This window comes from Chanodichthys erythropterus, chromosome 22 (genome assembly GCF_024489055.1).
Source record: "Chanodichthys erythropterus isolate Z2021 chromosome 22, ASM2448905v1, whole genome shotgun sequence".
Lineage (NCBI taxonomy): Eukaryota > Metazoa > Chordata > Actinopteri > Cypriniformes > Xenocyprididae > Chanodichthys > Chanodichthys erythropterus.
The window spans coordinates 20374792-20398065 of record NC_090242.1 but is presented as its reverse complement, the minus strand read 5'-3'; the positions used below and the strand labels follow the sequence as shown (position 1 = coordinate 20398065).

The window sequence follows — 23274 nt, the reverse complement described above, 5'->3', positions numbered from 1 at the left end:
GGTTAAAATGTATAAAATTGTAAAAAAAAAAAAATTAGAAAATGAGTGATAGTTTCTCTAAGACCCTTATTTCTCATCTGGGATCGCTGTAAACTGTAATTTTTACCTTCAACCGTTTGGGCTCCATTGAAGTCCACTATATGGAGAAAAATCCTGGAATGTTTTCATCAAAAAACGTAATTTCTTTTCGACTGAAGAAAGAAAGATATAAACATCTTGGATGACATGGGGGTGAGTAAATTATCAGGAAATTTTAATTTGAAAGTGAACTAATCCTTTAAACCACAAGGGGGCATTAAAAAAAATAGTAAAAAAATACAAAATATTTTTACAGCTGTTGATGTATTGAATAATATGTTTGCATTTTATTATCCCATTTACAGAATTGTATAATCTTAATGTTTCATTTTCCATTATGCTTTCTAAAGACAAATGAAATTATGAGATTAATCACAATTCTTATTTCATTCTATTGACCGCCTTTTCAACAGTAAGTAATAAAAAAAATTGTGAATAAAAACTGTGATTATAAAGACAACCAACATGTTTCCAAGAACAGGGAAAATTTAACACACATATTTGTGTGTCCTTTGCTTCAAAGAGTTTGAAAACCCCTGGCTCTCAGAATCATTAGTGCATAGATTCTTCAGTCAGGGTAGACCAAGGAGAAGCCTGAGTCTCCTAAATCCCCTCATGTGTCCAGACGGCGCTTTAATAGAGCTGAGACTGCCCTGTGGACACACCACGCTGCTGGAGTGAGGGCTTGTGTTCACTGATGGCCGTGGGATTTCTCTTGGGAGATGGAGAAGATTGTGTGACTGGCAGGGGTTGCTCTCCCCGTCGCACACAAGCCGCGCATTAACAAGCGCCACAGCAAACAACCACCCCTTCAGCAAATGCCATGCCCAATTTAGCACAGACACTGCATGGCAGATACAAGCCACTCACTCTTGAGAGATGCATGTAAACCATATTTTAAGTAAAATGTGCTCATATAATGGTACAGATTGATGGTATTTTATTTATGTATAATATAGGACTGAACAGGCAATACAATAGAGAACAACAGCAGCAATAACAAAGATATCTTGTAGAACAATGAGGAATATTTTTGATTTTCACCAACTAATTATGTACGCCTATTGGCTACCCAAACATTAAAAGTAAAATCAAAGGGTTTTAAGATTTTGTAAATCATAATTATGACAACAAAAGCCACTAAAAAAGTCAAATTTATGACATAAAAAGTCAAAATTAGGCGATAAAAAAAAATTGATAGAAACATTTAGTAAAAAAATTAAACATTGAGATTTTTAAAATAAAATTGGTCATAATATTTATCATTATAATATAAATTTTTATCTCATAATTTTTACTTTCAGCCTCATACTTATGATTTACCAAAGCATGTTTTTGGATGTGTTAGAAATGGGCTTCCATACATACAGAATATATCCTGCAGAGAATTGTGTGATGGGCCTCTTTAACCTTTAGTGCAAAAGGGTATGCCCAATAAAAGTTAAAGGTTTTAACCCAATCTAAAACCTCAATATCACCAACATTGAATAATGCCTGCTGTGGCCTTTATTCATACATGAACAAGCCACATAAAGGCCACTGCAGGCATTATTGAAAGTTGGAGATATTGAGGTTTTAGAATAGGTTAAATCCTTGCAGCTCTCAACAGTAGTAAACATCGCCGCCTGGTGGGCAAAACCGGCCACTGCAGTTTTTTTAATCCACTAATTTTGATTCACAAATTAGACGTTTGAGTAATTTAAACTTTCCATAATTTTCTATTATTTGGAAATATCTGCAAAAAGAGTTTAAATAAACCCACAGGTGGCTTATGAATAAAACTACAGTCACTACCTAACAAGAATACCTTCCCTCTTTAGGAAAATCAATATGTTGGTTGTTTATTTTAGATGAGGTTATGTTCTTTCAATGCAGTGCTCTTTAAATCTTCTTAAATGTTAAATGTTTACATGACAAAACTTGTCATATTGTAACAATCATTTAAATTAATTGAATTTTTTCACATTCGCAATATTCCTCTGTATTTATACCAGCTGTGTTCTCACTTAAGCCCAAATGTTTCAGACTCTCTGCAACAATCATCACCACACACAAAGTAACAAGTGCAACGAGAGCTCTTAAGTCTGCCTTTGGAAGAAGTCTCGTATGTCTCGACCATTTTTTTCCTATCTAAATTTAGCTGAACGTAGCGCTTTGCACACACCGACGTGAATCACACAGACAGAAGAGGACTAAGAATCAAAAGTCTTGATTGCTATAGTGCAGAGGCTGCCTTTCTGCATGGATACTGAATCACTTTGACATGTCAAACAAAATGTCCTGACAAATGAGTGCTTTGCTGAAAATCAGTTTATTTTAACAGATGTAAAATAGATTAAATCTAGTCCATGAAGTATTAAAAATGTGTCTTAAGCTCGATATTTATAATAAATATACATTTTCATAAACAAAACATGTTGATTTTAGATTAAGAGACTGATTAATTTAATTCAAGTTTGAAGTTCCCTCACATAAATAATCTCACAGCAAAATATTGAATGTCCATGATTCTCCAGTGAAAGCAGTCTTTATCTGAGCTCATTTGCATACCGGAGCTCGTGCTTCAATCAGAACATAGAATGCAAATGAGAACCCAGGCAGCTTAATGTGTTCTCCAGGTTGCAGCTCACGTCCCTCCAATGGAGGAAGTGTTCGGTCATCGACCATCATTAGCACTTCTCCATTCAATTTGACTGACCTAGAGAGGAACAAAAAAAGTGGGATTTAACAATCTCAATGTTGTTACTGTGGTAGTTGAGTAAAAACTGGAAAGTGTATAACTTGGTCGAAAATTCATTTACGCTTTTATACCATTTTATTCACATTTCTGACTGTTTTCAGTCTTGACAAATTACCTATTAAAAGTAGAATATTCTCTGTAGTCTACTACAATACTCTCTATTCTACTCTGTAGAATGTTCTCTATAGTAAAGTGTAGCATAGCATTACACACCACAAAAGGTGATTGTTGTGTGCTAGCAAACAGATTATACATTGCGAGACCTTGAGACATTACCTGGAATAAAGGCTGTGTTCACTGGCCTCAGCTGACTGTAGCACAAATGCTTCAATGGTGCTGTTGGCCAAATGGGTGGGCAGACTAATCGTGGCTTCATTTTTGTTAAGGTTTAAGGCAAATAAGGTCACAGCACCTTGTCTGTAATGTGTACTGGAAAGGACATATGATATGTTAAAAAGGGTTAACCACTGTTTCTTTAAAAAGATGATTGTAAGCAAGCATGTACCTTTTTCTGTTAGTGCAGTGGAGGTATACCCGTATTGCTTTCTTTGGTCCAGAATTCGTAAGAACTTCTGCTTTTAAGACCTCTGTGCCAACAAGTCGTTTGTATAGCAATGATAGCCAGTAATCCTGACATATGTATAAAGCAGTTTAAAAGTAAAGAAAGAAGAAGAAAAAAAATCGTTCACATTCCTGAGCTGTTATGGAAGTTGAAGTTATAAGAAAGATCAAACACATAAGAAACCCTTACTGGAAGGGGATCTAGATTATCATCCACTAAATGGTACGTGCCGGAACCAATTAACACCTGTCTGATAACAACATCCACACCAAGCTTAGCAGCAAGTCCCAGTTTGTCCAGCCACCTTTAATAAACAAAACAGATTGAAATACATTTCATTTATAATATGCATTTATTCAGCTAGGATGAATTACACAGATAAAAGGTGACATTAAAGACATTTATAATTGTACAAAAGATGTATATTTCAAATAAATGATGTTGTTTTGTATTTTCTATTCATGAAAGAATCCTTAGAAATTGTGCCATGGTTTGCACAAAAATATTAAGCAGCACAACAGACTTTAACATTGATAATTATAATAAGAAACGTTCAATGAACACCAAATAAGCATATCTTTCTGAAAGATCATGTGACACTGAAGACTGGAGTAATGGCTGCTGAAAATTAAATTGTTATAAAGGTGCCCTAGAATTGAAAATTGAATTTACCTTGGCATAGTTGAATAACAAGAGTTCAGTACATGGAAAGGAAATACAGCGAGTCTCAAACGCCATTGTTTCCTCCTTCTTATATAAAGACCTCCGAAGAACAGGCGAATCTCAACTAGGGGTGGGACAAAATATCGATATGGCGATATATCGTCATGCTTCTCTGTGCGATACGAGAATCGTATCGCTGCGCCAAATATCGATATTTTAATTTAAAAAAATAAAGCGCTATATATAGATTTCTTTGCTCATAACGTCCTACTTCAAGGCGGCGTTCAACACATGAATGAGGGAAACGTGAACTTAAGTTAACTAGCCTAAGAAAAAGAGGTTATTAACAGGATGGCGGACAGCAGTGTGAGTAAAATAGATGCCCCAGCCACGTTTAAGTTCAAAGTCTTGACGCACTTTTATACCATTGATGTGACAGTCGTAGTCATCTTTGACGTTCTTCACCGCGCGCTTACACGGGAGCATTTGAAAGCATATATTAGGGATCCTCTGATAAACGCCTGCTTTCGAACGCTCCTGTGTATATCTAAGCACTTGAACGTCAAAGGGGTCTGTTTGCACCTGGTGACTTCATGCATTTTCTCTGATCGGATGGCTATCTGATCGTGAAAAGACCAGGTCTAAATGCCTAAAAACGCATTTGAGACGGATTTAAATCCGATCGCTCAAACCACTTCAGGAGATGGTCTGGGACGCATTCCAGTCAAAACTGTCTATGCTCAGTCTAAATGCATCTGGTTGTTGAAACTACATATGTAAATTTTACTTCTCCCAAAAATACTAAAACTGAAACATGTGAGAGTCAGATATGACAACGCTACTGCATCACACATCGCCGCAGATCTCTTCAGCAAGCTGACGCGCAAACTGCCGCATATGAAAGTGAAAGTAAGTCGCAGACGCATAACACACAGTTATCTTCATTAAAAGTAATGAGACCTTTTACCAGTGCTGTTGCCGCTCTCTCCTATTACAGTCTTTGATTTTGAAATTAACTGATGGTCAATAAAATGCACCTCATATTTCTTGCTTTCGGTGACGTGAACTCTATTAAATGTACATATAAGATCAGATTTATCCGTTAACCTGCACTTAACCTTTTCACGTGCATTTTGTTTTCATATTAAGACCAATATCGCGATGTATCATTATAGGATTGTCTAGCGATATATCGATTATCGTAGAATCGCTGACTCGCGATATTATCGTTATCGTGAGCCATTTATCGTGATAGTATCGTATCGTGAGGTACCCTCCGATTCCCACCCCTAATCTCAACATAACACTGACTGTTACGTAACAGTCGGGATCATTAATAAGTACGCCCCCAATATTTGCATATGCCAGCCCATGTTCACGGTTTTACACAAGGGCAGGCAGCATTAACGTCTGGATCTGTGCACAGCTGAATCATTAGACTAGGTAAGCAAGCAAGAACAATATAGCGAAAAATGGCAGATGGAGCAATAATAACTGACATGATCCATGATATCATGATATTTTTAGTGATATTTGTAAATTGTCTTTCTAAATGTTTCAATAGCATGTTGCTAATGTACTGTTAAATATGGTTAAAGTTACCATCGTTTATTATTCACAGAGGCAAGAGCTGTCTGATTTTCATTATTAAACACTTGCAGTCTGTATAATTCATAAACACAACTTCATTCTTTATAAATCTCTCCAACAGTGTAGCATTAGCTGTTAGCCACGGAGCACTATCAAACTCATTCAGAATCAAATGAAAACATCCAAATAAATACTATACTCACATGATCCGACGCATGCATGCAGCATGCATGACAAACATTTTGTAAAGATACATTTGAGGGTTATATTAGCTGTGTGGACTTTGTTTTTGCACTGTAATAGTAGAGCGCTCAGGGGCAGGGAGCATGCGATTTAAAGGGGCCGCAGCATGAATCGGTGCATTTATAATGATGCCCCAAAATAGGCAGTTAAAAAATGAATTAAAAAAATCTATGGGGTATTTTGAGCTGAAACTTCACAGACACATTCAGGGGACACCTTAGACATACATTATATCTTGTGAAAAAGGCACCTTTAAAATGTATTAAAAAAGAAAACAGCTATTTTAAATTATAAGTATTACTGTTTTTACTGTACTTTTGATCCGATAAATGCAGCCTTGATGAGCGTAAAAAAATTCTAGCCCCAAACTTTTAAACTTTTTAAACATTTTCTTATATTTAAACTGTTAAACACACATTAAATAATCTTTACTTAAATGCAAAACCATTTCATTTTTTAATTACAACAAATTGTATATTAACTGTATAAATAACTGAGTAGAACTGACATTTTATCATTTTCACTGCCATTTGTATAAACTGATTTTAAGGGTGCAGTAAGCAATTTCTGAGAAACTATTGAAATCAACCCAAACAAAAACATCCCTCCCTTAATTGCACCACCCCCAAAATGCACAAATACTCAATGCAAGAGTGGATCTTTATCATAGCTGAAGCAAAGCATAATAATGCTTCATGAAAAATAATGCGAAGATGACGAACAAATGACAAGAACAAAAAAAATGAACACATACAGTACAGTACAGTACACAAAAGTACACATGCAAGAGTTGGTTGTTAGTCGGCAGCAGCACACCAGCTCCAGACAAATGACACTCAAAACTGTCCTGTTACTATAGCTAACATTACAACAACAGCAAATCTTGGTTCTATGAAACATAGTAAAACCAATATGACTCATGTATGGAGCAGAAACAATGCAACCTCTGTCTGTTTTCAAGCCTTCCTGTTTGGGTCTCTCCAGCACTGGAAAGCTTTTCTAATATTAACATGGGTCCTAAAGCTCTTGCCTGATCATAACCCTTCTTTTTCCAGTGATATTCCTCTGACCTTGTCTCTTTTGTAATGTCTCTCAGACATCTCTCTTTCTACAGTCTTTCTTCAAATCTCACTCTTGCTCACTTTCTCTCCTCCCCCATCATAAGTGGACACGCCCCCTACTGCTGATTGGCTACAAGTGTGTTGTGGTGCTCAGTCCGATCCACTTTCAACAGCATTTCTCAGAAATCACTTACTGCACCTTTTAAATGTACATTAAAATATATTGGAAGTTTTAATGTATTGATGAACTTTCAACAAAAACTGGTGTGAAGTGGGAAAAAAAACTATGACTCACATAAAACCAGCTACAAATGTGTCCGACAGACCAACAGCGCCTCCACCATATGCCGAGCTCGTCTCTCCCAGCCAAATCTTCTTCCCCGGAGAAACAGATTCAACGGTCTAAAGGCAGAGTGCTTATCAGTTCACTTCAGTTAATTTATTCATCTGACATTTCTTACTGTAGAATATGAGAAATTAGGATGCCACGAGAGAGTTCCTATTTTAATGTATTATGCAGAATTACTCTTTTACCTCGAAGACCTCGTTAATTTTTGTTGCCAGAGTATCAAGCACATGAGGGTCAAGGAAATCCTCTAAAGATGTGTCTCTGCCATTCACATAATAGCTGTTAAGAAAGAAAATGGAAAGCAAGTTCAGTACAAAGATTCAATTATGATTTATTTTTGATTTTGTGAAATGAAGTAAATCATATCTTACTGGTGCCAGGTGCATGCAGTAATAGCCTCTGCTCCAGTCTCCAAAAACCTATAAATGTGAATGTTCAACCATGTCACCTTTTATTTGATGGCCAAATGCATAAGTAAGACAAGAAACTACTCTGGAAATATATTTATTTTCTCAGAACACTTACCTAGTTAACAAATCTTTGCGGTGATCTCGTGGCTGACTAATATCTGGTCCATATAGACCTGATGAGTTGTAGATCGTGGATTCCTGAAGGATTTGATGCAAATGGACAAAATCCTGACCGAGCTGGTACCCATCCACTCTGATTCCAGCTTTTTTCTCATAGCTGTTGGGTTCTAAAGCAAGGGATTTAATGATAAGAAATCAACTTAGATAATAACAAATAATCATATAAAAGTCAAGCCTAATCAAAAAGAAATATCCCAAAGCCTACCATTCCCCAGCTCCCAGGACATCACATACTGCCTGGACTCACAGTACTTCAACAGCAGTTCTGCATTCGAGCTGTCCCATGTGTTTTCACTGGTTCGGAGCAAAGCGTTCAAACCAAAGATGAGGTCCAAACCAGAGCAGTTTGCAAAGGCATACAGCAAGTCCAAAGCATATTCTGTGAGAAAGACAGACACTTGACTTTCCATTTGATAGATATGATTGTGATATCACTGAAAATATGAATACATTACAGGGCTCAACAATAATGATGGCCCAGGGCCAGTCTGAGAGAGTTTCTGTAGGATGATGGCCTCACAAATGTTTTTGTGAGGTACCGATCATGGTTGTTGAATGTTACTTAAGCAAACTTTACAGCTGATCATGGCAACATGATATATACTGCCATACATAAAAATAAATAAATAAATAAAAAAAAAAAATCTGTTTTCTGACACAGCTGGAAACTTGTAATTGTGGAGCCCTGACATGAAATTACATTGTTGCTAGAGAACATTGTTTTTTTTTAAATTCCCCATTAGGTAATAATTTAACAGTAGTGGAAATAAAACTTACCAGAGAATTTCGTCTTTTTGTATTTTCCCTCTAGTTCCTCCTTAAGTAATGTATTTGACTGTAGGACCCATTCTTGCTTTAACTGATTTTCCAGCAATGGAGGCAATTCGAGTCTCTTACATACATTTCCTGACAGAATGACATCAGATGTGCTGATTAAAAAAATCCAATTATAATAATAATAATAATATAAAAAACACAAAAAATAGTAAATATATTAAGTGCAGTCTACAGTTGCTAAAGAGTTTATACATACACACACACACACACACACACACACACACACACACACACACACACACACACACTTTGTTTTTGTGAATTGTAGGGACTTTCCATAGGCCGCACTGGCGTAGGAACCGGGGGGGACGGGGGGGACGTGTCCCCCTCAATATTGGAAAATGCTGCATGTGTCCCACCCAAAAATTAGCCTATACACCGCAGGAACAAAAACTGTACATTTTGAACTTTTATTTTGAATACGCGACGAAGAAGATATTCGGTTTTGTCAGTCAAACCCAGAGTGATTTCATTCATGTTTGAATAATCACCATTCGCCAATCACCAGCTTCATATTCTTCACTTTTCACCTATAGTCGGACTCGGAGCATCTGATTGGTAGAGAGAAGTCAACATTACACTACGAACATTCAAATACGTTATTGGTGCGCACCAGCTTTGAACGACTCGACTTTGTATGAGGTAAATTAGTCTCAGTCAAGCGGTTTAAATTAACAAGCTTTTTAAAACTGAATTATGGATACGAGGCATGACATTAAATCAACAGTGGAATTTTGTATGGCACGTATGTTATGCTTTGCGAGAGGAGGTTAACGTTACGTTAGGTAGATAGCCATATAGCGGGCAATCGATTTCTCTGTTAACCTTAGCAAAAGTAAAACGTTCTGTCATCTCTTTTCAGCATAATGCCACCACAGAAAAAAATAAAACCAAAGGAAATAACGTTGCTGAAGTTTTTTACAAAGAGTAAGGTTAGTGTAAATAGTTATAATACAACACATTTTACACAAGGACAGGGCGACATCATAACCTTCATTTACCAAGCCTATATTTACATTAAAAAATTATATAATTTGTCATCAGGAGAAGGCTGGTATTATCAGGAAAGAGGCAGGTGAGGAAGGAGTGGCACATGAAGTAACAGGTGGAGGTTGTGAGGTGAGGTCTTAAAAGGAATTAATGATGACTATGAAAGTTTTTGCCTTTTATAAATTTTTCACATACAGAAGAGCCCACGATAAACATAACTGACCATGTATAAGTCCACTATTACTTTGTTTGCAATATCATATTGGCTACTTTGAGAACAAAATACTGATACCAAACTAAAGTGGGACATTGTCTGGGGGGAAGGAGCATGGGGAGCAGGTGGGGCACTGGCATTAGAGGGGAATATTAGACTTAAGCATCAATTTCATTAGCTTCATAGTCAGCTTAGATAATAAGCTTTGTTTTACTGTTATAAACTTTTTAATAGAAAAGTAAAATGTTATTGATATAGATAATAATGATAGTTCTAGTTCCAAGTGCCTATATCCAAAGCCGTATGTGACTGTTGTGTTTTTGTATTTTTTTGGGGTTACAAATCAAATATTTGCCTTGTAAAGTGCCCCTTTCCTTTCTGCCCGCAATTGCAGGGGGGCTTGTACACTTTTATGTTTCCCAACTTCAATATTTGTGTAATAATAAATAGATAAATTAAACAGATGAACAGATGATAAACAGATGATTTTGTTTATTTATTTTGCTGTTATTTCATATATGTCGTACCACGTGACGTCACCATACTGTATGTTACTATTATGGTGGCGAGATGGACGTTGATTCATAATGGCCAAAATGTCCCCCCCAATGTCAAAGTGGTTCCTACGCCCCTGATAGGCCGCAATGCATTTTATACTTTACAAACCGTACTTTCTATCCCCCTACCCTACCCCTACCCCTAACCATCACAGGAAACTGTGCACACCTTTATTTTCTCACAAAAACATCATTTAGTATTTTTATTAATTTTTAATTATTAATCCCCACGATGTAGGTGAACACACACACACACACACACAAATATATCTGTCAAACCAAAATTTATTCAGACACCTTCAAAATTTCACACATTATCAGTTTATTTGATATATATATATAATTATATACACACACACACACACACACATACATTCACCTAAAGGATTATTAGGAACACCTGTTCAATTTCTCATTAATGCAATTATCTAATCAACCAATCACATGGCAGTTGCTTCAATGCATTTAGGGGTGTGGTCCTGGTCAAGACAATCTCCTGAACTCCAAACTGAATGTCAGAATGGGAAAGAAAGGCGATTTAAGCAATTTTGAGCGTGGCATGGTTGTTTGTGCCAGACGGGCCGGTCTGAGTATTTCACAATCTGCTCAGTTACTGGGATTTTCACGCACAACCATTTCTAGGGTTTACAAAGAATGGTGTGAAAAGGGAAAAACATCCAGTATGCGGCAGTCCTGTGGGTGAAAATGCCTTGTTGATGCTAGAGGTCAGAGGAGAATGGGCTGACTGATTCAAGCTGATAGAAGAGCAACGTTGACTGAAATAACCACTCCTTACAACCGAGGTATGCAGCAAAGCATTTGTGAAGCCACAACACGCACAACCTTGAGGCGGATGGGTTACAACAGCAGAAGACCCCACCGGGTACCACTCATCTCCACTACAAATAGGAAAAAGAGGCTACAATTTGCACAAGCTCACCAAAATTGGACAGTTGAAGACTGGAAAAATGTTGCCTGGTCTGATGAGTCTCAATTTCTGTTGAGACATTCAGATGGTAGAGTCAGAATTTGGCGTAAACAGAATGAGAACATGGATCCATCATGCCTTTGTTACCACTGTGCAGGCTGGTGGTGGTGGTGTAATGGTGTGGGGGATGTTTTCTTGGCACACTTTAGGCCCCTTAGTGCCAATTGGGCATCGTTTAAATGCCACGGCCTACCTGAGCATTGTTTCTGACCATGTCCATCCCTTTATGACCACCATGTACCCATCCTCTGATGGTTACTTCCAGCAGGATAATGCACCATGTCACAAAGCTCGAATCATTTCAAATTGGTTTCTTGAACATGACCATGAGTTCACTGTACTAAAATGGCCCCCACAGTCACCAGATCTCAACCCAATAGAGCATCTTTGGGATGTGGTGGAACAGGAGCTTCATGCCCTGGATGTGCATCCCACAAATCTCCATCAACTGCAAGATGCTATCCTATCAATATGGATCAACATTTCTAAAGAATGCTTTCAGCACCTTGTTGAATCAATGCCAAGTAGAATAGTGTGTGTGTGTGTGTGTGTGTGTGTGTGTGTGTATATAATTTTATATATATATATATATATAATAATTTAAAAAAGATTTTTTTAATATATATATATATAATTTTATATTATATTTTATATATTAAAAAAAGAAAATATATATAATATTAAAATATATATATATTTTAATATATAATATATATATTTTTAATATATAAATATATATATATATATATATATATATATTAAAAAATATTATATATATTTTTATATATTAAAAAATATAATATATATATATAATATTAATATATATATATTTTAATATTATATATATATATATATATATATATATATATATATATATATATATATATATATATATATTTTTTTTTTTAAGTAATAGAATATGACAAACTCAGAGTTAAACTGTCATAAATAAATAAATCATCTGTCATAAATAATTTTAATTATGTCAGATAACACTTAAGAAAAACATGGTCAGGTCAAAGTGTCTGAATCATTTTTGGTTTGACTGTATATATATATATATATATATATATGCACTGTATATGTGTGGTTGTCAGATGTGGAACAAGCATAGGTACGTGTTGTACCTGTGGTTACTCTAATGAACATTATGTTCAGGGTGTTTAGTATGAATCAGTTTACTGTTCCCAAATTAAAGCAAAACTGGAATCATGCTGTTAAAGTCAGATGACAACACACCACAGTCAGCCTTCCCGACTGCAGGATGTGGTTAACGAGCTCATGTACTGATGCTAAGTAAAAGAAGTTACCTAGAACAGATCTGCTGCTGTTTTCTCTTGCTTGAAAATATCTTCCACGTGGGTTGAATTTCATAAAATCTTGTTTGGTACCTCCAAATCGCAGAAACGCTGGGATCAAGGCTTTGGCAAGGGTTCTTAACTTTGGTGAACTACATAAACATATCATCACTTCTTTTAAAGTTACATCACAACTTTATTTATTTGAGCTCAGCTTTAAGAAAACTTTTGAAGGACTTACTTCAGTAGGTTCATGAACTTCTCCTCGGCTATTAAACTCGCATCTATAGCCACGGAGAGAAACCTTTCATCCACCTTTCGGGCCACATTGGACAGATCCAGATCAACGCGAATGGACTGAACATCATCGACAGATATCACTGTTTTGGCGTCGCCACACAACGCGCGAAACAAAACAAGAGCGACAATCGTGGAAACTGCTGTGGCTGCAGACTTCATCTGTTCAATCTACCGTTTTTCTCATTCAGTAGTCGATTGCATCGGTTTCACGCGCTCATCCAAAACACACAGGCGAAAAATATGTTTTTGACACCATAAAAGACCTACTTCCTTCTTTCTTTTTTGACTGTAGAGAAGGAACCAGTTCATGACTAATTATTTGAAATATCTCACGCCAGTGACTCCTGGGCGTGGCTTCAGCGCATTCATTTATTTGCATACCTTACCTGATTGGCTGGAACTCACAACAGAGGCAGTGCTGGAACTGTAACAAGCTGTTTGTGGCTGAGTGGCGATTGTAAAATCTTTGAGATATAAAATAACACATGATAATGGTAATAAGTAACAGAGATGTTACAAAATCCGGGGTTACTCCCATTTTTATTTCAGCCAGACATATTAGGCACAATATAGTTTACATAATACCAGATAGATTAAATAATATACATACTATTTACATCATATAAATAAAAAATAAACAGGAATTTACAAAGATGGGAGATCAGCTGGCAACATAAGCAGATCATCCACCTCCTCCTGCAAGGCCTCCGCTTTTTCTTTTATTAACATCTGAAAATGAACAGAGAAAGTTAATATGATGAATACACAAAGGTGTTTTCTTTTATACATCACCCAAAAATTTAAAGGGTTAGTTCATCCAAAAATGAAAATAATGTAATTTATTACTCACCCTCATGCTGTTCCACACCCATAAGACCTTTGTTAATCTTAGGAACACAAATTAAGATATTTTTGTTGAAATCCGATGGCTCAGTGAGGCCTGCATAGGGAGCAATGACATTTCCTCTTTCTTTAAGATCCATTAATGTACTAAAAACATATTTAAATCAGTTCATGTGAGTACAGTGGTTCAATATTAATATTATAAAGCGACGAGAATATTTTTGGAGCACTAAAAAAAAAAAAACTAAATAATGACTTATATAGGGATAGCCGGTTTCAAAACACTGCTTCAGGAAGCTTCGGAGCATTATAAATCACCGTGTCGAATCATGATTCGGATTGCGTGTCAAACTGCCAAACTGCTGAAATCATGTGACTTTGGCGCTCCGAACTGCTGATTCGACAAACTGATTCATTTGTGCTCCGAAGCTTCCTGAAGCAGTGTTTTGAAATCGGCCATCAATATATAAGTCGTTATTTAGTTTTTTTGGCGCACCAAAAATATTCTCGTCACTTTATAATATTAATATTGAACCACTGTTCTCACATGAACTGATTTAAATATGTTTTTAGTACCTTTACGGATCTTGAGAGAGGAAATGTCATTGCTGGCTTTGCAGGCCTCACTAAGCCATCGGATTTCACCCAAAAAATCTTAATTCGCGTTTCGAAGATTAACAAAGGTCTTACAGGTGTGGAACGGCATGAGGGTGAGTAATTAATGACATTATTCTCATTTTTGGGTGAACCCTTGAATTCTTTTACTCACTCTGATGTTGTTTCAAATCTGTATGACTTTCTTTCTGATGTAGAAGGAGAAATTTCCTGAATGTCATGGGCTACGTTTCTCAAATGCATCATGAGATAAGTTGAACGTAGAGACCATTGGTGACAATGATTCTACGATCTACTTAGGCTGACAATGCTTCTAAAGGGATAATTCACCCAAAAATGAAAATTCTGTCATCATTTACTCACCCTCAAGTAGTTGAACACAAAGGAAGATATTTGGAATAATATCAGTAACTAAACAGATCTCGCCCCCTATTTACTACCATAGTAGGAAGAATAAATACTATGGTAGTCAAGATCTGTTTTGTAACTGACATTATTCCAAATATCTTCCTTTGTGTACAGCAGAACATAGAAATTCATGCAGGTTTTTGGGTGAACTATCCCTTTAAGAAACACAGCTCTGGTCAGTATTTTGCATGCAATGACAAAAAATTAGGAAAGAATATGTCTAGCCTCAAAAAGTCTTCTTGAGTCATATGATTGCGATCATGTGAGGAAATACTTTGATAATGCCTTTATGATGATTTTGCATATTTTTTAAGGGCTGACATCAATATTTGTTGCCAATGCATTTTTGTGTGTTCCACAGAAGAAATAAAGTCATGTAGGTTTGGCTTCAGGATGAATAAATGATGACAATTTTTATTTTGGATAGATTTGTAAAATTTTGCATGTAAAAAAAGCTAATATGTAAATACAGTGTTGCCATATAGTGCGATATTGTACTTACTTTTGCTGATGCAATAATTTGATTGGCTTGTCTCTTGAAGAGGTTTTCAATAGCTCTGACCAGAATTTGTGGATCTGCGTTGGCAAGATGCGCCAGTGTCTTGTAACCAGCGTTATATAGCTGCTTAGCACGATGCTAAATCAAAAGAGAATGAAGAAGAATAAAACAAAAGCACACAAACTGAGCTTTTAAGCAAATGTTCTGGTCATAACTATTCTAGAGAAACTGAGCAGCAAGAACACACACCTCCATGACTCCAGCCACCTCCATGAGTGGAATGAGCTCAGCCTGCACACAGTAAGTCAATCTACGGGTCAGCTCTGAGAGAAGAGACTTGTAGGCCCAAAACTCCTCCAGCTCCTGAAATGGACAGACAAATCGTATAGCATTATAATCAATTATTGATTGCAAGATAGGAACAGATGTAGATAATATGTAGGATGAAACTGTATGTTTTAGGGCGTTTTCACACCTGGTTCATTTGGAGCCTTTTTATTTAACCTGACACTTAGGCATATATGAACAGAAATCATGCTCAGATCGGTCAAAAAAAACAAACAAACTCTGGAGCGGTTTGCCTGTTGTGAGAGTGAAATCTAACCCAATGGACCAACAAACCAAGCTGTATCCTAATTCATCATGGGAAATAAGTTACATAAAATGCAGCAGTGTCTGATGAGGTGAGCACATTAGTTATCGCAGCTGAAAACCAAAGAGCACCTCTTCATCTTAAAATGTTGTCTAATTGCTCTTCACCGCAACAGGTGCATTGCAAGAATGCTTTGATTCCCATGACAGCTATGCAAATAAAGCCACAATAAGCCTACAGAGCTAACTTGTCAATCCATCTTGATGGATGATGCTATGAGGAACATAAATAAGTGTAATCTGAGCAATAGGAGGATAGTTTCACTCACATGTGACTTGCATTGCATAAACACATTTTGGCAAGCTTTGAAATATTGCCTTGAGAAAGTGAACCAAACCTAGAAGAAACTGCCACATTGTAACAGTTTAAGTCTCTATTTCAAAACAAAGCAAACAATCTACAGGTCTGAAAACGCCCTTAAATTCTGCCTAGATGTGCCCTAACCTCAGTGAAGTGCAGCACAGAGGACCCAAAGGCAGAAGCTGAGCTGAGGAGAGACTGAACAAAGCCTCTAGTCAGCTGGAACCTATCGGACACGTTCCACAGGTTTGTCTCCTTCAGTAGGGAGTACAGCACTAGGGCCAGATACAACCTATTCACTACCACAATGTCCACAGACTGAGACACAGGTAGAAGAAAACAAGAACAAAATCCATTGTGAAATATATATATATATATAACTTTTTCCCCTCAGAATGCAGATTTAGCATTAATACTCTACTTAAGAGAATAAGGATTTAAGTGGTAATATATTCAATTCACTTATATATAAATATATTTATTTTTAAAACATTCTCAGCTAATGATATCTTTCTACTGCCCTCTTTGGCATATTATACGTAGGTTGTTTAATCTCAAACAAAAAAAGGGTTGTGAATCGCTCGTATGGTACTCTAAAGCATGAGAGGAATGCTGTTTTTTTACTAACCTTCCTCACGCTCTGTCCCGCTGCCTTTCTAGCCACAAAACTTTCAGGCACTCCGACTGCAGTGGCCATCTTCTGCTCAGCAGCTGACAAATTTGTAAACTGGTGCAATGAAAAATTCATATTCAGTATGAATAAACATCAGTTGAGACTAAGGAAAAGCATATTAATAGCTAACAGACGCTATTCAAAATACAAGCACTGCTGCACTTTTTTTTTTTTTAATAAAAGAAATTAATACTTCTATTCAACAAGAATGCATTGAAATAATGAATAATGACAGTAAAGACATTATAATGTTACAAAAACATTCTACTTCAAAGTAAATGCTGTTCTTTTGAACTTTCTATAAATCAAACAATCCTGAAAAATGCATCATGTTTTTCCAGAAAAATATTAAGCAGTATTATTAAATATTAACTGTTTTCAACATTGATAATAAGAAAAGTTTCTTGCACACCAAATCAGAATATTAGATTCTCTAAAGGATCATGTGACACTGAAGATTGGAGTAATGGCTTTGCCATTACAGAAATAAATTACATTTTAAAATATATAAAAATAGACAATTAAAATTTAACTGTATATTTGATCAAATAAATGGAGACTTGGTAAGCATAAACATTAAAAATCATACCAACCCCAAACAAATCCCACCTGTCTGAAGTAGATCATCCAATCCGGCTTGCATTGATGCACCATGTCATATGGAGTAACCAGATAGACTAAGTGAAGAAAACTATTGAGGAGTAAACCCTCCAGCCCCTTTGATAAGTCTCGGTAGAGCAGATCACAGTAGTTTAGGTCCACTGAACCTGAAATGACAAGCAATAATTTAAAAGGAAAAAATTACAAAAGGGAGGCTCTGAAAAAACTGATAAATAATAAAAATAGACAGTAGACAAGAACTGACTGATCTCTAGACAAGGTCATGTTGCCACCCTGTGGTAAATGCATCAAATTATTGAATTCTAATGCCACACTCTGTTTTACCTTTGAATGTTGCTCTTCCAAGCCTGGTGATTTGGAGAATGGTTTCATTATGTACATCAGCAGAGGCTTCAATGAGGCTCTTCTCCTTCAATGTCTCTATAGATTCAACTGTAAGATCCCACAGACTCCTCTCTGGACTGACCTGAGCCTCCTGCACACTAAGCAGCGTGCCTTTCATGAAATCCCTCACTTGTTCTACAGTTGTAGTTATCTGAAATCAAAGGAAACAGTTTAGTGTTTGCAATTGTAGACCAGACATAATTTCTCAATCATTACATCGAAACATTTCACATACTTTCAGGCCAATGAGTGACAGGACGAGACTGAGAAGGCCCCTCCCTCCATCGTGCAGCAGGTTACTATAACATTTCTCCATTGGTGCAGACAATAGATTTTTGGCCTAGGGAGGAAACATTTGTATAAAATAAAATAAAATAAAATAAAATAAAATAAAATAAAATAAAATAAAATAAAATAAAATAAAATAAAATAAAATAAAATAAAATAAAATAAAATAAAATAAAATAATGCTGTCAAATGCATAATCGCAATTAATATAATCCAAAATGAATATCTTAGTGCTGTAAAATGATTAATCGCAATTAATCGCATCCAAAATAAAAGTTTGTACTGTGTATAATTATTATGTATATGTACATGCATGTATATATTTAACAAAAAAAAAAAATTATATATATATATATATATGTGTGTGTGTGTGTGTGTGTGCAAATATTTCTTAAATATATACGTGTGTGTATTTATATATACATAATTATACACAGTACACACATATATTATGGAAAAACTAACTTATTTTGGATGCGATTAATCGTTCAACATATATATATATATATATATATATATATATATATATATATTTTTTTTTTTTTTTTTTTGTTAAATATATACATGCATGTGTGTATTTCTACATACATAGTAAATACACACAGTACACACACACACACACACACACATATATACATATAATACGATATAATATATTATAATATAATATATAAAATAACTGTGTTCTTTACCATATTTATATCTTTTTCCTGCAGGATCAGGATACTCTCTCCCTTGGCATCGATACCCGCTCGTCCTGCTCTGCCCACCATCTGTTTGTACTGACTTCTCTTTAAAAACTCTGCAGCTACATATGGGGACCTCAGAATAACCCTAGGAAGAAGCACATGCTCATGATTAAGATTACCCTTTCAATACTTTAACGTTTTTTAAAATCTCTTTTAGTCCAGGTTTGAGAACGATTTAATCTAGGACCACATGGGTTCGAGTTGGTCCTAGACAAACCTTCGTGCAGGGAGGTTGATGCCAGCAGCAAGAGTAGAGGTGCATGTGAGGAGGCAGAGCACCCCTGAGGAATAAGCTTCTTCCACCAGCTTCCTCTCATCACTAGTCAGGCCACTGTGGTGGTAGGCCAGGCCAAAGGGCACAGTCTTCTGCAGCACAGGACACAAGGATCCATTCCCACTGCTCTTCAGTTCACCCAGAAGTGTGTCTTTCTCTGCCTTCTTGTGTTTCAGAAACTCCCTGAAAAAATGCAGAAGTCTCATTTCATGTCAATCACACAAAAAATGTAATAGTTAAGGACTCTAAAGGTCTACGCACTTATTTAAATACTTGCAGATCATTCCAGCTAGATTCTCGCAGTTCTTCTTGGTGGCACAGAAAATGAGGCAGGACTGCTGTGGGATGACTTCAGTTGCCAGAGCTATGATGTGGTCAGGGTCCATCTTCTGCATTCCACTGGAGTACTGTGAAAAGTCCATTGCACAAAAGTTCAATGAGCTCAGCAGATCGATATCTTATTGATTTCAAAAAAGGCTTTGAAAAATACCTTGAAATCCAGGAGACGTGAGAAACTGAAGCATATCTCTTCCTTTGGATCAACTTCATATATGCTATCCTTTATTTTTACATACTCTTTCAGCTCAACCTAGAGAAAAAAAAAAAAGAGTTATTTATTTGAATTGCGTTTATCAAATTTAAATCACAGTCACACAGAGATCATTCTTACAGGTCTAAAGTCATTGGAGTAGTTTTCAGCATTCAGGAAGGTCTGAAGATCTCTCACGTTGCCTAGAGTAGCACTCATACCGATAATTTGAGTTGATTCTGAGGGGAAACAACAACGGGCTATCAGAATCTGTAGGGAATGATCATTACAGAGGTGAACTATACTGCATATGTGAGTTTTAGAATACTCACTGCTCATATACAGGATCTTTGACAAAGTCATTTCAAGAATTGCCCCCCTGCTCCCATCACCAAGCATATGGAGCTGAAAATAAAAAAACGTACATTCATTATCATTCATTTTCAGTTTTTTTTTAGGAAATTAATACATTTATTCAGCAAGGATGCTTTACACTGATCAAAAATGGCAGTAAAGGTCTTTACATTGTTACAAAAATAAATGCTGCTGAATCATGTAAAAAAGTATTATGGTTTACACAGAATTATTAAGCAGCACAACTATTTTCAACATTGATTATGATAATAAATGTTTGAGCAGCAAGTCAGCATATTAGAATGATTTCTGAAGGATCATGTGACACTCAAGCCTGGAGTAATGATGCTGAAAATTCAGCTTTGTTATCACAGGAATAAATTACATTTTAAATCATATTAAAATAGAAAAACATTTCTTAAAGGGATAGTTCACCCAAAAATGAAAACTCTGTCATCATTTCCTCACCCTCAGCTTGTTCCAAACCTGTATAAATTTGAACACAAAGGAAGTTATTTGACTTCCATTGTATTTTTTTGGTGCCCCAAAGCAGCCTGGTTACAAATTTTCTTAAAAATATCTTCCTTTGTGTACAGCAGAACAAAGAAATTTATACAGATTTGGAACAACTTTAGGGTGAGTAAATGATGACAGAAGTTTCATTTTTGGGTGAACTATCCCTTTAAATTTTAATAATACTTCACAATATAACTATTTTTTACTGCATTTTTTATCAAATAAATGCAACATTGATGAGTATAAGCATTAAAAACCTTATTAAATTGAACAGTAGCGTATCAAAACTAAACCAAAACACAATTAAAAAAATATATATATATTAATAATAATTTGTGATACACACCTCATCCACAACAAGCAGGCCGATATTGTCTATACGGTCATTTTCGATTAATGAATTGACAAGACTGTGTCCCTTCTCAATGGTAGTGATGTACAGAGAGTTTTTATTTCTTCTCTTGACTGGAGGAAACTTCCCTTTACTGCCAGCATACTCCTCGACCATGAAGTCCAACTCAATTCCAAAGCTAGACAACCCTCGAACCTAAAGGCAAATCAATCAGTGCATCTATCATTCTTTAATAATGCAGTAATAATTATTCAAAACTGCTTGCATCTAATTGCCAAACTGCTTAGATAATACAAAAATTATACATAAATACAATGCATACCTTTTCCTGAACCAAGGATATGTATGGCAAAATAAGCAGGGCATCTTTCTTTCTACACAAGAGCTCCTTAAATATAAGAATCTCAGCCACTAGAGTCTTCCCTCCACTTGTTGGTAAAGAATAAATTAGATTTCGCCTTTGTTGCACCGAATCCAGACTCAAACATGTTTTCTGCCAATCTGATAGCAGAAGAGAATAGAAAGTAATGATGGAATTAAAAGACAGATTTACTAGTTTCTGACAAGGATAAATCCGAAATGGGATTTTTTTTTTTTTTTTTTTAAATACTTACCATACAAGTCCTGGATTCCCTTTAACCTCAAAATAAGGTCTTTAACTTTGGATGGAAGACCAAAAAAAGGGCCCAGGTCCCCCTCAGCTGATATGGACTCCATGGCCTGCATGGCAAAACTCAGTTCTTCAGTCATCACAGCTTCCTTTTGTTGTACAGTCTTGGAGACAGTGCTGGATGCTGCTGCATTATCTATCAGTACTTTCTTAAGATGATCTTTCATGCTTCTTCTGGCTTTTGAGGGTGGCTTTTTAACACTGAGATCTGTATGATTGACAGCTGGCCTGGGATTCATCAAATCAGGAGTAGAGGTGTTATATGCACCCCTGGAAAGGCTTTTGTGTGGGGTTGTGACAGTTTTTTGAAATTCAATTTGAGAGCTTGGCAAAGCTCTCGGTGGTGAGTCTCTGAAATCCTCTGCTAAGATAGAGTCTGAAAGCTCATCCTCACAGGGGTTTGGAGTCTGCTGATCATGACACTGCCTCATCTGGAGCTCCACATCTTCAAGCTTAGCCAGAAAGGAGCTGTCACCCACAATACTGTCATAACCCTCAAATAAGTCCTCATTGTCACTGCAGCACTGGACAAGAACAGAAAACCATCATCATGCTTGAAACCAACGTATATCTTTCAATGAAAAGAAAGAAGAGGCTGCTTACCAGCTCTGTGCCTTTATTCTCATTCATGTCTTCAGCATAAGTGTGTCCTTCACCGGAAGTGCATTTTGTTGACGTGAAACTGGACCGCTTCTTGGCTGGAGTGATGTGACTTCTTATGCCATCCCTTGATCTTTTTCTTGAGGATGAAGGGTTGCGTTTTACCACAATGTCGTGTATGTGGTTGTCAGTATACATATCTACGGTAAAGATACTCCACACTGATATTAAAGCATTGTGTTATATTACTGACGCAAAGTCAATAACTGACAACAGCAACAGAGCCAAAACTGTGTTTACAAAAAACGAGGACTTTCGAAAAGATGAATAATGGAGATGGCCAATGGAAGTTCGTTTTTAGACCACGTGACTGTTAAAGCGTCGATAGGAGAAAAAGCAGAACAAAAGTCCATTCAGAATGAGAGAAATATTAAAAACTTTAAAAAAGGCCCAGGTTCAAAGACAGGATTTAGAGCCAGGATATTTTAAGATAAGATAAGCAAGTTGCATTAAGTTAAAACAGCTCAAACATGCATTTTATTTTGGGACTAGGCTTATTTTCCATCAATTCTTTATCCTCCATATTGCTTTATTGTTTATTGCCCCAATGCATTAAAATGCTCTCTGTAAAAAAAAATAAAATAAAAAAAAAAGATAGTTAAAAGCTTAGTGCAAGTCTTTCAAAAATGCAAAATGTATAAAACTATTAAAGCTTTCATACAAATGTTCTATTCTTTTATTTTATTTTATTCATTTATACTATTTTCCATTGCACGTTTATCATTTATATTGTACATCAATTATATCTCAATAATATGTAAAAGCCCTATTTATTTCAATAATTTATATTAGATATTTATCAATTTTTAATCACTTACTCCGATCCT

At 36.0% G+C, this 23274-nt stretch overlaps 2 protein-coding genes across 5 annotated transcripts; both read right to left on the bottom strand.

The window, feature by feature from the left end:
- Positions 1-1829: 1829 nt before the first annotated feature.
- hpse (heparanase) lies at positions 1830-13383 on the bottom strand. Of its 3 annotated transcripts, none has more exons than XM_067376633.1 (13): positions 13002-13130; positions 12773-12931; positions 11415-11471; positions 8654-8782; positions 8082-8255; positions 7812-7983; positions 7658-7705; positions 7472-7565; positions 7233-7339; positions 3570-3684; positions 3324-3448; positions 3095-3247; positions 1830-2776 (listed from the first exon to the last, which is right to left on the bottom strand). In XM_067376633.1, coding segments are annotated over exons 1-13 (1494 nt in total). In that variant the 5' UTR covers positions 13003-13130; the 3' UTR covers positions 1830-2616. The 3 variants fall into 3 exon arrangements, with proteins under 3 accessions (XP_067232734.1, XP_067232732.1, XP_067232733.1); XM_067376631.1 differs by having other exon boundaries at positions 1836-2776; positions 12773-12912; positions 13002-13383; XM_067376632.1 differs by lacking the exon at positions 11415-11471 and having other exon boundaries at positions 1845-2776; positions 12773-12912; positions 13002-13382.
- A 255-nt stretch (positions 13384-13638) lies between these two features.
- Positions 13639-22681, bottom strand: helq (helicase, POLQ like). 2 transcript variants are annotated; one of them, XM_067376339.1, is made up of 18 exons: positions 22391-22681; positions 21732-22311; positions 21440-21618; positions 21112-21312; positions 20228-20300; positions 20037-20134; positions 19857-19955; positions 19628-19773; positions 19310-19549; positions 19036-19177; positions 18291-18395; positions 17996-18206; positions 17660-17817; positions 17006-17104; positions 16522-16695; positions 15675-15788; positions 15429-15563; positions 13639-13789 (listed from the first exon to the last, which is right to left on the bottom strand). In XM_067376339.1, exons 1-18 carry the CDS (start codon positions 22583-22585, stop codon positions 13706-13708), a joined length of 3033 nt encoding a protein of 1010 aa, XP_067232440.1. In that variant the 5' UTR covers positions 22586-22681; the 3' UTR covers positions 13639-13705. The 2 variants fall into 2 exon arrangements, 1 of the variants encoding a protein (XP_067232440.1); XR_010893625.1 differs by lacking the exons at positions 13639-13789; positions 15429-15563; positions 15675-15788 and having other exon boundaries at positions 16558-16695; positions 17644-17817.
- Between the last annotated feature and the right edge of the window lie 593 nt (positions 22682-23274).

Coding starts and splice junctions, on each gene's coding strand:
- helq (XM_067376339.1), bottom strand. CDS start 22,585: ATGTATACTGACAACCACATACACGACATTGTGGTAAAACGCAACCCT. Junction 21,619..21,731: donor GGGAATCCAGGACTTGTATG/GTAAGTATTTAA, acceptor TTCTGCTATCAG/ATTGGCAGAAAACATGTTTG. Junction 17,818..17,995: donor TGGAAGAGCAACATTCAAAG/GTAAAACAGAGT, acceptor TTGTCATTTCAG/GTTCAGTGGACCTAAACTAC.
- hpse (XM_067376631.1), bottom strand. CDS start 13,219: ATGAAGTCTGCAGCCACAGCAGTTTCCACGATTGTCGCTCTTGTTTTG. Junction 3,248..3,323: donor CACTGCACTAACAGAAAAAG/GTACATGCTTGC, acceptor TGTCCTTTCCAG/TACACATTACAGACAAGGTG. Junction 2,777..3,094: donor GAACACAGCCTTTATTCCAG/GTAATGTCTCAA, acceptor GTTCCTCTCTAG/GTCAGTCAAATTGAATGGAG.